Genomic DNA, 14,130 nt, shown 5'->3' on the forward strand with positions numbered 1-14,130 from the left:
AGACTCACAGGTAAACAGCCATCTGCAGACAATGGGAGTCATCAAGATTCCAAACCATCATTAATGGCCCACACTTTACATAATTACAATAGGCCCTCAGAGTTACATTTTATATTTCTAGTTTTAGATACAAGAGTGGTACATTTATACAAATTAGATGATCATACTCAGTAGATTATGCACTTTGTAATGATACCTTACAAGAGACCTTTTGCATGAAGCATATCCCAGTTACATTATATCACTTATGACCGTATTTTCTCTAAATCTATCCCAGTTACATTATATTGACTTATTATTATATTTTTATAAAACCATGTAGACTGCACAACGTCACAACCATCTTTCCAGTTGAGGAGTGAATGAAACTCACTTCTGAGTCTGTCAGGAATATAATATAAATGTCTAAAGGGGGTCGCTTTTGAGAAAAACAAAAGTCTCTCCCCTTTCCCTTCCTAAAAATCACATCATGCCATCTCCATATCATTCTTCAGCCTTATCAGTACAGATACTAAGAGACTGAACCACAAACTTGGCTCTCCTATTTGGTATTCCATAGCACTACAAAGCCATGGGGCCAGACTAGAGCGTTCTCTTTTCCTACATGGTAGCACCAACTGCAGTTCTATCATACAGTGTCTGTCTGTTGTTATAGACTTGTGGCTATGGCACCAAAGATGAAGACTACGGCTGCATTCCTTGTCCGTCTGAAAAGTTTTCTAAAGGAGGTTACCAGATATGCAGGCGTCATAAAGATTGTGAGGGATTTTTTCGAGCCACTGTCATGACACCTGGTGATACAGAGAATGATGCAGAATGTGGGCCTTGTCTCCCTGGGTAAGGATATAACCATGAATCTTTACAGATGTGTCCTTCAAAGTGCTCCAAATGTCTTTTCCCCACTGACACCTCTGACATCTTCCTATTTCCTCCCCGCCTGGTTATAAGTACTATGTCAATTAATCATAATTTATGGTATTGGTAAAAATAATAGATGTCAATATTTGAAAGCTTTTGAGTAGTTGTAGTAGTAGATAGGAGTGTGCCTTTAATCCCATTGAAATGCAATAGACTGGAGGAATATTTCTGAGGGACAGAATCGGAGAAAAAGATTATATTTCCCCCTTAAAAACAGAGAATGAGACTCCTCTGAAAAAGACCAGCTGTCAAGCGTGGCAATAAGCAGTATTTAGTAGTTCTGTAGTACAGCTGTCTAAGATATGTCCATTCTGAAAAAAAAAAATGAAGGCAGCAAGTCTCAGAGGCTGGGTCAACTGACTTGAGCTTGCACTATAGGGCTAAAAAAATACCAGTGTAAACGTTCCCACTTGGGCTGGAGCCCAGGCTCGGAACCACCTTCATGCCAGGTTTCACACCCAGGGCTTCAGCCCAAGTGTTAATGTCTACACTGCTATTTTTATCCCCATAGCATGAGCCTCAGGCTCGGAGACTCGCTACTTCTGGGTTTTTGATTTTCTTTTTTGCGTTGTAGATGTACCCTCAAGGGCTACTAAAGCCATATTACCTATTATTAACACACACTCAAGATTAAAAATAATAATATTACGTAGCAGATACTAGTCACTTATTATAGGAAGGCAGCACTAGAAGGGATTAAAAACAAGGATTTCATAGAGAATGTCATATTGGTTTGAAATGAAGATAGCATAGATGCCATGTATTAGGGCTACCTTTTATTACTATTTTGAGCTCTACTGAGAACAGATAGCATAATTCTGAAGGGGAGAGGGAAATAAAAGTGATAGAACAATCACACCAAATTAAATATATTAGAGATGTTCTCTTAGATATACAGTAGAACCTCAGAGTTACAAACACCTCATGGAAGGAGGTTGTTCGTAACTCTGAAATGTTCATAACTCTGAACAGAACATTATGGTGGTTCTTTCAAAAGTTTGCAACTGCACCTTGACTTAATACAGCTTTGAAACTTTATTAGGCAGAAGAAAAATGCTGCTTTCCCTTTATTTTTATAGTAGCTTACATTTAACACAGTCCTGACTGTGTTTACTTTTTTTTTTTTTTTTTAATCTCTGCTGCCGCCTGATTGTGTACTTCTGGTAACAAATGAGGTGTGTGGTTGACTGCTCAGGTCGTAACTCTGGTGTTTGTAACTCTGAGGCTCTACTGTATTATCTTTTAAGGTCTGTATGCATATACAGGCAATTTTTTAGAACTTTATTTTAGTTGGCTTTATTTAAGTAAATATTGTACAAGAAAATTCACTATTTTTCTTTTATACACATGTTCACCTTTGGTCTATATGTGTGACTCCCACTGACATCAACGGGAGTTGTGTGCAGGGAGTGAAGGTACAAGATAGCTCACACTACTTAAAACGCAGTTGAATCAGTAAGAAGGTCACTGAGATTCCATAGAGTCATGGAGTCTAAGGCCAGCAGGAACCACCAAATCATCTAATCTGACTGACCTCCTGTATACCACAGGCCCCCAACAAACCGCCCAGTACTCACACCTTAAACCCAACAACCAAAATTAGACCAAAGTTATACAACCTACAGGAGACTAAACTATTGTGTGCCCCAGGCAGAGAATAGGAGGGACCGAGGTGCACCAATGCTCAGGGCCCCTGCAATGGCAGTAAATTGAGTAAGTGAGATAATGCCAGCAAACCATAATGACAGTTAATGCCAGCAAGCAACCTGCATCCCATGTGGCAGAGAAAGGTGAAAAAAAACCAAGGTCTCCCCCCCCAATCTGACCTGGGGGGAAATTCTTTCTCAACCCCATGTGACAATCAGTTAGACCCTGAGTTTATTGCATCAATGATTCGATATGAAATTTTCCTCAGTTTACAGGTAAAAAGAAGGATTTATCTAGCTGCCAGCCAAGCAAACTCAAAGAAATCCCACTTCACTGTCTTCTCATACATCACCAACAGTAAGGAAAAGTATGAAGGTTAAATAATGGCCTCAGTCACACCTGCGCAACCTCATGGAAGACTAATGGAGTTGCACAGGTATAACTGGGGGTTCAACCTGTAAACAATAAGGCTGCACAGCTGTCACTTGGGGCATGATTGGAAGATACTGTGTTGGCACAGGTGGAAGTGAAAACAGAATTTGGATTAGAGGATTCTATTACTAAATGGCTGATGCATGAGAAAGAAGGGACTCATTTGACTTTCAGATCCCATGGTGATTTTGGAGGGCTGGCAGTTAGAAAAATATCTTAATTGTAAACTGAGGCAATTGGATATGAAATGACTGAGATAAAATAAACACAGAACCCGCACTGTGCTATTTTTACAGACTTGGGCCCCATTACTGAGAGAAGCCCCACAGGCTGCTTCTAAGTAGCTATGGAAAGCTGTTATAATTTAGGGCTGCTCTGCCAGACCAGATTATTTGGAGCACACAAACTCTTGCCAGGCCTCCTCACACCTATCTTCTGAATGGGGACAGTGAGGTGGGATGGCGTGTGGGCAGCTCCCTGCCAGGCAAAGGCTCTTTTACACAGGGAGTAATTCTCAAGGGGCAGAGCCTCGGTTTGCAGAGTAGAATGGCAGTTAAGAAATGTAGTACATATAGCTACCAAGATGATGGGCCAAATTCGGTGATCTTGACCCAGGGATATATCCTGCCATCAGTGCTTTAGCAGAAATACCTCATGGAATCAGTGGCCCACAGTACATAATTAGACAAAACTCTATTCTATATAGTAGAGCTCTGCCTGCTGCTACAGTGAGCCCTCACACCACTTGCCTCAAATAATGCAATAGAGAATTATATAGCTTTACAGCTGTATTTGCAGTACAGTAACTCCTCGCTTAACGGTGTAGTTATGTTCCTGAAAAATGCTACTTTAAGCAAAACGATGTTAAGCAAATCCAATTGCAGCATAAGAATTAATGTAAATTGGGGGTGGGGGGTTAGGTTCCACGGACATTTTTTTCACCAGACAAAAGACTATTTTATTTTTATATATATATAATATACGTATACATACACACACACACAGAGTAAGTTTTAAACAAACAATTTAATACTGTACACAGCCATGATGATTGTGAACCTTGGTTGAGGCGGTTGAGTCAGAGGGTGGGATATTTCCCAGGGAATGCCTTATTGCTAAATGATGAACTAGCACTCGGCTGAGCCCTCAAGGGTTAACATGTTGTTAAGGTAGCCTCACACTCTACGAGGCAGCATGAATGGAGGGAGGAGACAGCATGGCAGAGAGAAAAAGAGACACACACCATCAGAGAGAGAGGAAGGGACAGACACACACCGGGTGTGTGTGTAAGAGAGAGAGAGAGATGTGCATTGCCCCTTTAAGGACGCTGACCCAACTTTAAGTACATTGCCTTTTTAAGTAGATCAGCAAGTTGAGAGAGCACCTGCTGGCAGCATGCTCCCTCCGTCCTGAGCCCTGTCGTGTTCTCCCTCACCCCTCCCCTCCCCGCTCTGTGGAGATGAGGTACAGGAGTGGGTGGCAGGAGCAGGGGGACACTGACATTAGTACCCCTCTTCCCCCCCCCACCCCATCCCCTGCACAGCAAGCAGGAGGCTCCCAGGAGCAGCTCCAAGGCCGAGGGCAGGAGCAGCACAGGGCAGTGAGGGGAGGGACAGCTGAACTGCCCAGCAATTGATAGCCTGCTGGGCGGCTGCCGCACAGGTAACTTAGGGGAGCTGATAGGGGAACTGCAGGCCCACCCTGGTTCCAAGCTCCCACCAGCTAGCTCCAATGGGCTGCTCTTCCTGCAAGCAGTGGATAAAGCAGGCGGCTGCCAAACAACGTTTTAAGGGAGAATTGCACAACTTTAAATGAGCATGTTCTCTAATTGATCAGCAACGTAACAACAAAACAATGTTAACCGGGTCGACGTCAAGTGAGGAGTTACTGTATTCCCTACAATAAATATTAATGAAGACTCAGGCCTTTGGTGTGTGACGTTGGGTCATTCACAAGCTGTCTGTGCCTAAGTTTCCCCATGTGTAAAATGGGGATACTACTAGTTATCTATGCACAGGGATGTTGTGAGACTTAAATCATCAATACTTGTGAAATACTTTGAAATCCTAGGTTGGAAGGTGCTAGAGAAGTGGAAAGTATTAATATTACAGTGGAAGAATTAGACCATCAAATCCATGACAGTTCTCTTGCTCTTGACCCACACTCTTCTTTTCCACAATTAGTGCTATAATTTGATTAGTAAATATTTTCCAACATTGTTCAAATACTTGGTGAATAGTAAGGTAACACAAAAAATAATTCTGCTGTTTAAAGTTGACAGAAATGGATTAAGGTTTGTGATTGGAGAGCTTTCTTCAAACACAGATGAACACTTGCATGCCCTCTAGCACCTTCCCCAATTCTTTTTTCTTTTTGGAGAACAAAAGTAAACCTGTCATGCTGTTTCATGGCAAAAACCCAAGAAATATTTCTTCAGCTTGATTTGATAAGCTGAATGAAGGGCTGTTTATCTTTTCTAAATCATTGTGGCTAAAAGACACTGGATCTAGACTATTCCATATTTATCTTTATGGAGCAATAAGTATCTTTGGCCTGCTGTTCTCACTTGTGGTTTGGCAATAATTCCCTGCTTATTCATTATGTGCTTCACAGTGCATCATTATGCGGCACTAACAATCCACCAACGAATACTGCTGAGGCAAAGGTGGGGAGGTAGACTGGGTACAGGAAGCGAAAAAAGAAAGAAAGGAGCATCTCTTTCAAAACTACTAAAAAAACAGTGTCTACTAGCTTGTGCCCTCTCTTTGGTATGTCTACGCTGCAATAAAACTCCCACAGCTGGCCTATGTCAGCTGGCTTGGGCTTGTGGGGCTCCAGCTGTGGGGCTATAAAATTGCAGTGTAGATGTTGGGGACTCCGTGGGTTCCCAGAGCCTGGGCTCCAGCCTGATCCTGAACGGCTATACTGCCCTTTTATAGCCCCACAGCTCGAGCCCCATGAGCTCAAGTCAACTGACACAGGCCAACCATGGGTGTTTTATTGTAGTTTAAACATATCCTTTGGTATGTCAAGATAATACAATAAACTGAGTGTTACCCTTTTTTTTTTTTTTTTTTTAACCCAAATGCAGCTAGTCAAAGTTTGAGGCCTGAAGGTGTCCCCTTTGGGAGTAAAAATTGATAATGTAGTCTGGTATTTTCTTTGATACCATCTTGTTTATTTACAAGAAATGTACAAATTCCTGCTTCTCCAAACACAGGAGGGTCCAACACCAACAGGAGCAGTGCCTTAGCTTACAGGCCCAAGCTTTGTTCAGCCAGCTCCCCTGACCTAGACCTCGCTCTGGGTTTCTCCAAGATCACACCAGACTTGCAGGCTGCTGCTTGGCTTTCTTGATCTAGCCATGAGTCTCTCTCATTTTGTGTCTTCCCTTACACACACATGCCCTTACCCAAACAGTACTCAGCAAAACCCTTCCACCCACTGGGTCCAAAACTCCTGGACAGGTTCAAAACCCCTTTTGCCTTTGGTGGGGGGCTTGTGATTAACTTTTCTTGATAGTTACGTTAATTGAATGGTGTGCTCACACCCGATTTTAAAGAGGTTTGTGATCTGGGCAGTCACCAGTACCTCTCAGTATAACAGTAGTTATAATCACTTATTTTATATATTAGATGGCAGGCCACAAAATAGTTAAAGAGACTAGTAATAATTTCTATGTACAGTAAAACCTGTGGTATTCGGCACTTTACCAACGGGAAAGCTCTAGAAACTGACATTTTCTGCCCCAGCCCTGCCCCGAGCGCTGATTCTGCCGTTCCCATTGGCTGGGAACTGCGACTAATGGGAGCTGCGGGGGCAGTGCCTGCAGGTAGAGGCAGCACGCAGAGCTGCCCGGCTGCACCTCCGCCTAGGAGCAGCAGGGACATGTCGCTGCTTGCGGGGAGCCGCCCAAGGTGAGCGCAACCCGGATCCAGCACCCCGAAAGCCCTCCCATGCCCCAACTCCCTGCCCCGAGCCCTCTCCCACACCCAAACACCCTCCCTCCATTGTTAACTCTTAGTTAACTGGAAATTTTGATTAACCAGCACCAACCCTGCCATCCCCCCCAACATGCCAGATAACAAAACTTTTACTGTATATGTCACACTGGACTAGCTCACTGCGAGTGCCACGCTGTCAGAAAACAGGGCAGATACCCCAAACTGGTGGTATATATTCTAGAATTAGATTCCACCAAGCCAACAACAAATGTGAACTCCTGGATCACTATACCAGTCTTACCATGGAGTCATAGACAGTCCCCTTAGACTCTCCAGCCTATCTTGCCACCCAGACAAACTGGACTTAGTGATAATGGTTGCAATAACCAAAAATCACACCATATTAGTTTTCTCCCAGTCCCGAAGGACCAGTCCCTTACCCCCAGATCAATTGATACTCCAGATTTTAAATCAAAGACAATTCTATAGTAAACTAACTATAAGTTTATCAGCTAAAAAAAAAGAATGAGAGTTATTGAGAGGTTAAAGCAGATAAAATATAACAACAAGTGAATCCAAGTTTGTAAGTACAAAATAATAGCAGAGATGTAGTAATCTGCCAGTTTCCCAAAAGTCTCTTCAGGGCTACCCAGAATAACTGGGGATCTCCACCTTCTTGTTCAGTTATTCTACCCTGTTAGAATCCAAACAGTCCAGAGATAATGCATCTTTCTTTGAATCCATATTTATAGCTCCTCAGAAAAGACAAGCTGACAGTCTTTCTAACCACATGGGTTTTCTCTTTGATGACAGATAGTGAGGAATGCACTCAATGTTCTTGATTAGCATTTCACAAGATTTCTGTGATGGGTAATTTAGTTGCAAGGGTATTTACCATGTAAATGTTTATAATAGCAAACAATAGGGTATGTCATTAGTTTTCATGAACTGAATGCCTGAATACATTCTCAAACTAGCACACACTTTAACCTAGGGTTATCTAATTACTGGGGTATATATAATGTAAACATAATTACAGAGGTACATGCAATGTAAATATAATGCAATAGTAAACAACAGGATATAGATGGGCAAAAACAATACAATTAACATCTCCTTTGATCTCTATTAACACACAAGTGAACTGGCCTATGGCTCTGGCCTGAGCAGGTCTCAGTATATACTATTAGGTGTGTATTATGGCTCTAAAAGCCAAAGCAACTCTTGTGGGAGGTGCGGAAAGGTGCACCACCCAAGTAGCAATAACTGGTGACATTATATATGTGGAGGCCCCGCTGCCTCTGGAGGTGATGAAGAGAACATATTCAACAGGAGCCATTGTGAAAAACTTTTATCATGTGTATTATGGGCTTCCGCAGTGCAGGTCTGCAGATGCTTGCCAGTGCATGGGGGAATCATACCCAGACACATGCCTCCTGGGATCGTGAGCATAAATGAGCTGCAAGAGGTCATCTTTTGCACTAGGTCACTACTGTCTTTTGTGCCTTTTTTCCCCACTAGCACACCAGTATATGGACAAACCTGTGCAATTACATTACTGAGTGTTTCCCTCAGTTTGAGAAGATGATTTAAAACCATGCTAGGTAGATGCATGCCAAAGGATTTCAAGGACATAGAAAGTCCTCCAACCATGGGCGTTCCGTGACTGACCTTCCAGTAGATAGAATCATTTGGGACATTTCTACCAAGCGTAAAGGGTTCCGAAAAGTTTGAACGAATTTGTGTGTTTAAATTTCCCTGAGTAGAGGAACATCTTCATTGGTACTGTTTGTTGCACTAAATAATCAGGATCAGGCTTGGTAACCGGACATGGGCTCTGGGCTACTTGTTCCTGCATCAAGGTAGCAGTGTATTAACTATTTGCATTGGTTTTAGTTACTTTTTATCATGTGGGCAGGGAAGGTTTTGGTTGAAAGAAATACAAGAGCTTAGTTCCGCTAAAACTGGGCAAGTTATTTAGGTTGTAAGGAAATTTGCCATGACTGTTGGGACTGTTTGGTGTTTTGTACCTCTGTTCACCATTATTATGAAGCTGAAACATGAGTGTACAGTTGCTGTCTGTTGTATGTGTACCAGTGTCTGTATGTTGAAATAATATAGATTAAGTTACAGGATAACAGGCACCTGTTATTTCTTGAAGCATAAAGAACAAAAACAAAAATATAACAGGCTATTTTAGAATTTTGATTAATAGTTTCAGCGATAATTTCTGAATGTGAATGTTTTCAGAAAAAAGTCACAGGTGCATACATGGACAGAATAAAGCAGAATTCAGAACTTATGCAGGGTCAAGTATATACTGGGTACTGAGATACCACAATGAAAAATATAGAACAAATGCATAATGAGACATAACATATATGTTCAGTAGTAGTTATTAGACCCATGTATTAAAAATAGTTATGTAAAGCATAGGAATGTCATTTATTGACAAAAAATTTAAGACTGTTTACTCATCAGCTCATCTATGAATACAACAAGGAGTTTGGTGGCACCTTAAAGTGTTGTTTTTGTAGATACAGACTAACACGGCTATCCCCTGATACTTGTCATCTATGAATGAAATTCTTACATACATACCACCCAGTTACCATGTTCCGAGACAAACTCTGAGGAAAATGGAAGTTTAAAACATGAAAATCTTTTCTTCGCCAAGAGGGACCTAATACAGACCATAACTCTTACGTTACATCTAAACATAAACCATCCCCAGCAAGGAGATGTTTGAAATACTATAAACTGTAATCTGGCTTTCTCTCAATCGTGATGGTTTTTCTAGTCATGATTGGTGGCCTGCTCAAATTTGGCTTTTTCCTCCTTAGTTAAGGAGATTATTCTTGTGTTGTGTATACAGAAGACTAAATAAATCCAGCTGGTGGTCTTGTCTGGAAAATTACTACTTGAAAAGAAATATTGTCCTTGTTTAGAAAGTCTCATTTCAGGGCATGCTGTAAATTGCAGCAAGAACTCAGTAGGCAGAATAATGTTGTTTTAGGCAATGTTGCTGCTTCATGTCATGTTTGGTTAATGGTGGATTAGCTGCCTTTACGAGGGAAGGGAAGATGAGGAAGGCTGTCTCAAATCAGGCAGTAAGAAATGATAATGTCATCAAAATGGTTATAAAAAAGTTTTAAAAAGTGATTTTATCTTAGGGTAATTGCTTTCTGCTCAACTGTACTCAACTGTGATGGATGCACTTATATTGTTTTGCCTTGTCTTGCCCTTTATTGCAGTTACTACATGTTGGAAAACAGACCCAGGAACATCTATGGCATGGTTTGCTACTCATGCTTGTTGGCACCTCCTAACACCAAGGAATGTAAGTGTTCCTTAGTTTCTATGTATTTCATTCAGTTTTGACTTGGATTCAGCTGGAAGTTTCATATGCAGCTCAGTGTTATGTTGATGCATATGCCAGTCAAAAATCAGAGTCATCCCTCAGGAAAGCTAGATCTGCTTCCAGCAAGATCACACTGAAAATTAAGCAGACAATTCAGGGAAATTAGAACTTTTGATTTTAGGTCCTATTATTCTGTCATGTGATGTTTTTCCCATCTCCCAAAATACTCATATGTGATCAATTACCCTTCTTTAACTGGCTGCTCTCTAGATGTTCAATGTCTTAAGGACTAGCTAGTTTCCAGGTTTCTCTGAGGCTGCTGTACTGGGAGATAAGCAACACTGGAATTCTAATTACTTGAAAGTTCCAATTAGCCACTTCTCTGCTATGCTGGGTCCCTGCCCCTCCATTAAGATAGGAAGAAGCAGGGAGACAGGGGTCTGCAAAAAAGACTGGGGTGAGAGAAAGAATGACATACAGCTGGTGAGGTGTTTCAGCAGGGAGAGCAAGGCTGGCAGCTGAAAAAAAGTGGATGAGGATGGGACTCTTGGAGTTCAAACTAGGAAGACGAAAAGGTCTTATTTAATAAGAGCAGAAAGGGTGGGTTCAGGAGGAAGGATGAAGTCCTGCTAGATTTCATCTTGGGAGGAAACTAGGGAAGGGATGGAAGCCAAGACTACTTGTCTCCTGTTCCTAAGTTTATACATTCCTGGCAAGAACAACTACTTTTTAGGTTAAAGGTTACGGTTAAAACTGGAAAGAAAGATATCCCTAACCATCATCTCATTAGTTTGCTATAAAGCAGCGGTTGTCTTCTAAGCACACAGCCTCACACTATGGTCACTGTGAGACAACCAAAATATGGAACATCTTCCTCTAGATCCAGGTAAAAGAGCATCTTGCCTTTTCACGCTCTTTTTCAGTCACAAGGTGGGAGGGCTGACGGTAGAATTTGAAGTTGTTTAAGAAGCTGCTGAACTTTCATTTGTTAATTGCAAAAAGAAGGACTATACTCCAATGGCACTTGCTAATCATCATGTTGAACTGGGCCAGTGGTTGATTCATCCCTGCCCATGGGAAGAAGAGAGAGAGAGACAGTTGCCAACAACACCCCACTGTAGTTAAAGCTTCTGGGAGCCTGATCTCCTCTTTCTGTGGGGGATGAAGAAGGAGGTGGTGAGATTAGAAATCCTCTGTGGATGGGAGTAAAGGGAGTGGAACTTCTCTCAACTAATCCAGGAAAGAGGAGATGTGGGGAGGAACAGAGAAGAGCCCCAGCCCAGCCAGCAGCCAAGAGGGTGGGTAGAGAGTTTTTTTCCCTACAAGCAGATAAGAATGAGGCCTGCTCGTACATCCTCCTATTTTTAAAAAGTCCATCAAATTCGCAAGTATAGCGATATTTGATCTGTATGATATAAGGCCTGGGATCGTCACACAGCTACCGAACTGTTCAGATGGCTATGTAGCAATTAGCTAACAGATGATCACTGATACACAGCAAACAAAACAAGCTGCAGGTTTACAATACTTTTTGGTCTTTGTTTCAAGAGGTGGGGTTACTGCAAGGAACTGTACACCTGTGACTACTAGTCCCAGCCATTTCCTCTTTCCACCACCGGTCACTGCAGCTGCACTCCCATCTTCTGCTTGCGTTTGTCCCATCTCTACATAAACCATGGAGAAGGGATCAGGTTGATCTAGTAGACATGACATCCTGAATTGTGATGGGTGTGAGCACATGCTTAAGAGTAAAATTGGAGCCTGAATTTGTAAATTGGAGCCTGAATCATGCCAAACATGTAAGATATGGAATGTCTGGCCAGGAGCCATGAGAGGGGCTTATGACTATTGCCTACTTCAAAAAGGCAACTTCTGTTTTTTATAGGGTATTTGGCAGGTACAATATAAGCGTGTCTAATTCTTTGAGAAAAGTACATTACACAACTTACTGACCACATTCGTTCTGAATTTGCCGAAGGCACCAATAAATGGGTAGAATACACATTATCTTTGGGAGTAGTTTAGGCAAGCACATTAATCTACTAAGCAATCAAATGGGCTGTAGGAGAAAATAGCAATCTAAATCAGAGTGCACATCATCACTTCAATCAATTCCAGTAAAACCAATAATTTGACTACACATTGAAAAGTATTTAACAATTTCTGAAAAAAAAATCAAATCCAGATTGCTTGCAGCGGATCCCTCTTGGCATTAACACCAGGCTATTTGTTTTATTAGGTACAGAACTCTAGATACTGTTGTGATATTGGTGCTTTACAATAAATAATAATTTGCAATTAAAATGTAAAATCCCTTTCCTGTGGGATCTCTTGAAGAGCTCACAGTCGCTGGGGCAAGCAGCATAAAATCCAATAACAGCAAATGATCAGAAAGAAAACATCTTTATCATAAATTACAGTGAAATCAAATCAACAGTGAAATCTCACCCGGTGTGCAAGGATACTATACAGTTATTGATGCATAATTGTATAATTTTTCCAATCATACAATTTCCTGCTCTGATTGGTTGTGGGTCCAAGTTGCATAACTACAGTATCTTACTATGAGTATGCACTCTCTTCATTCTGATTTACTACTATGATACTTCTGCTATGATTGGCTCCTGTATTCTGATGTTTCATGTTGTGTGCCAGCAACAGTAATGGTGCCTCCATTTCTCGCTCCCTTCAGATAACAAACTGGAGAACTGGTCTGAGTTCAACAGGGTGAAATTCAATAAAGACAAGTGCAAAGTACTTTACTTAGGAAAGAAAAAATTAAATGCACAACTACAAAATGGGGAATAACCAGGTAGGTGGTAGTACGGCTGAAAAGGATCAGGGGATTATAGGGGATCACAAATTGAATATGAGTCAACAATGTGATGCAGTTGGAAAAAAGGATAATATCAATCTGGGGTGTATTAACAGGAGAGCTGTATATGAGACACGGGACGTAACTGTCCCTCTCTACTCGGCACTGGGAAGGCCTCAGCTGGAGTACTGTGTTCAATTGTGGGCACCGCCCTTAAGGAAAGATGTGGACAAATTGGAGAGAGTCCAGAGGGGAGCAACAAAAATGATAAATTGTTTAGAAAACCTGAGCTCAGAGGAAAGGTTTAAAAAAAAATAAAACTGGGCATGTTTAGTCTTGAGAAAAGGAGAGAGAGGAAAGACCTGATAACAGTCTTCAAATATTTAAGGGCTGCTATAAAGAGGACTGTGATCAATTGTTCTCCATGTCCACTGCAGGTAGGACAAGTAGTAATGGGCTTAATCTGCAGCAAGGGAGATTTATGTTAGATATTAGGAAAAACTTTCTAACTATAAGGGCAGTTAAGCTCTTGAATAGGCTGCCAAGGGAGGTTGTGGAATCACCATCACTGGAGGTTTTTAAGAACAGGTTGGACAAACAGCAGTCAGCCATGGTCTAGGTTTACTTGGTCCTGCCTCAGCACAGGGGGCTGGTCTTAATGACTTCTCAAGGTCTCTTCCAGCCCTACATTTCTATGATTCTAGGACATCAAAAAAGGCTATGGTTTACATGAAGAAAGGAACAAGATAACGTAAAAACTCTACAGTAAATGGGTCAGTGAAATTGCCAGAATATTTTAAATTTTTACTTATTTCCCTTTGTCCTCTCAACTGTCTCCCATCTTTTCCTCTCAGAAAGGTTTGTGTTCTCAGAATAGCTGCCATATGTCAAACAGTAGGAAAATTCCAGCACTTCCCTCCAGATTCAGTGTTTAAACACACACACACACACACACCATATATATTTACATTGATGGAAAAAAGACTTGCTGATCTTTAGAGAAAGAAAGGGCT

The 14,130-nt window shown here is 41.5% G+C and overlaps 1 protein-coding gene across 1 annotated transcript in view; it reads left to right on the plus strand.

Moving 5' to 3' along the window:
• The window catches only part of EDAR (ectodysplasin A receptor), a 40,000-nt gene that overhangs the window by 2,105 nt on the left and 23,765 nt on the right, over positions 1-14,130 (plus strand). The window contains exons 3-4 of the mRNA XM_026659150.1: positions 656-837; positions 10,196-10,281. Coding sequence (XP_026514935.1) covers positions 656-837; positions 10,196-10,281 — 268 coding nt within the window. The remainder of the gene's footprint in view (positions 1-655; positions 838-10,195; positions 10,282-14,130) is intronic.

The sequence above is a fragment of the Terrapene carolina genome, unplaced genomic scaffold (assembly GCF_002925995.2).
Source record: "Terrapene carolina triunguis isolate 2854851 unplaced genomic scaffold, T_m_triunguis-2.0 Scaffold21, whole genome shotgun sequence".
In the NCBI taxonomy this organism is placed as follows: Eukaryota; Metazoa; Chordata; order Testudines; family Emydidae; genus Terrapene; species Terrapene triunguis.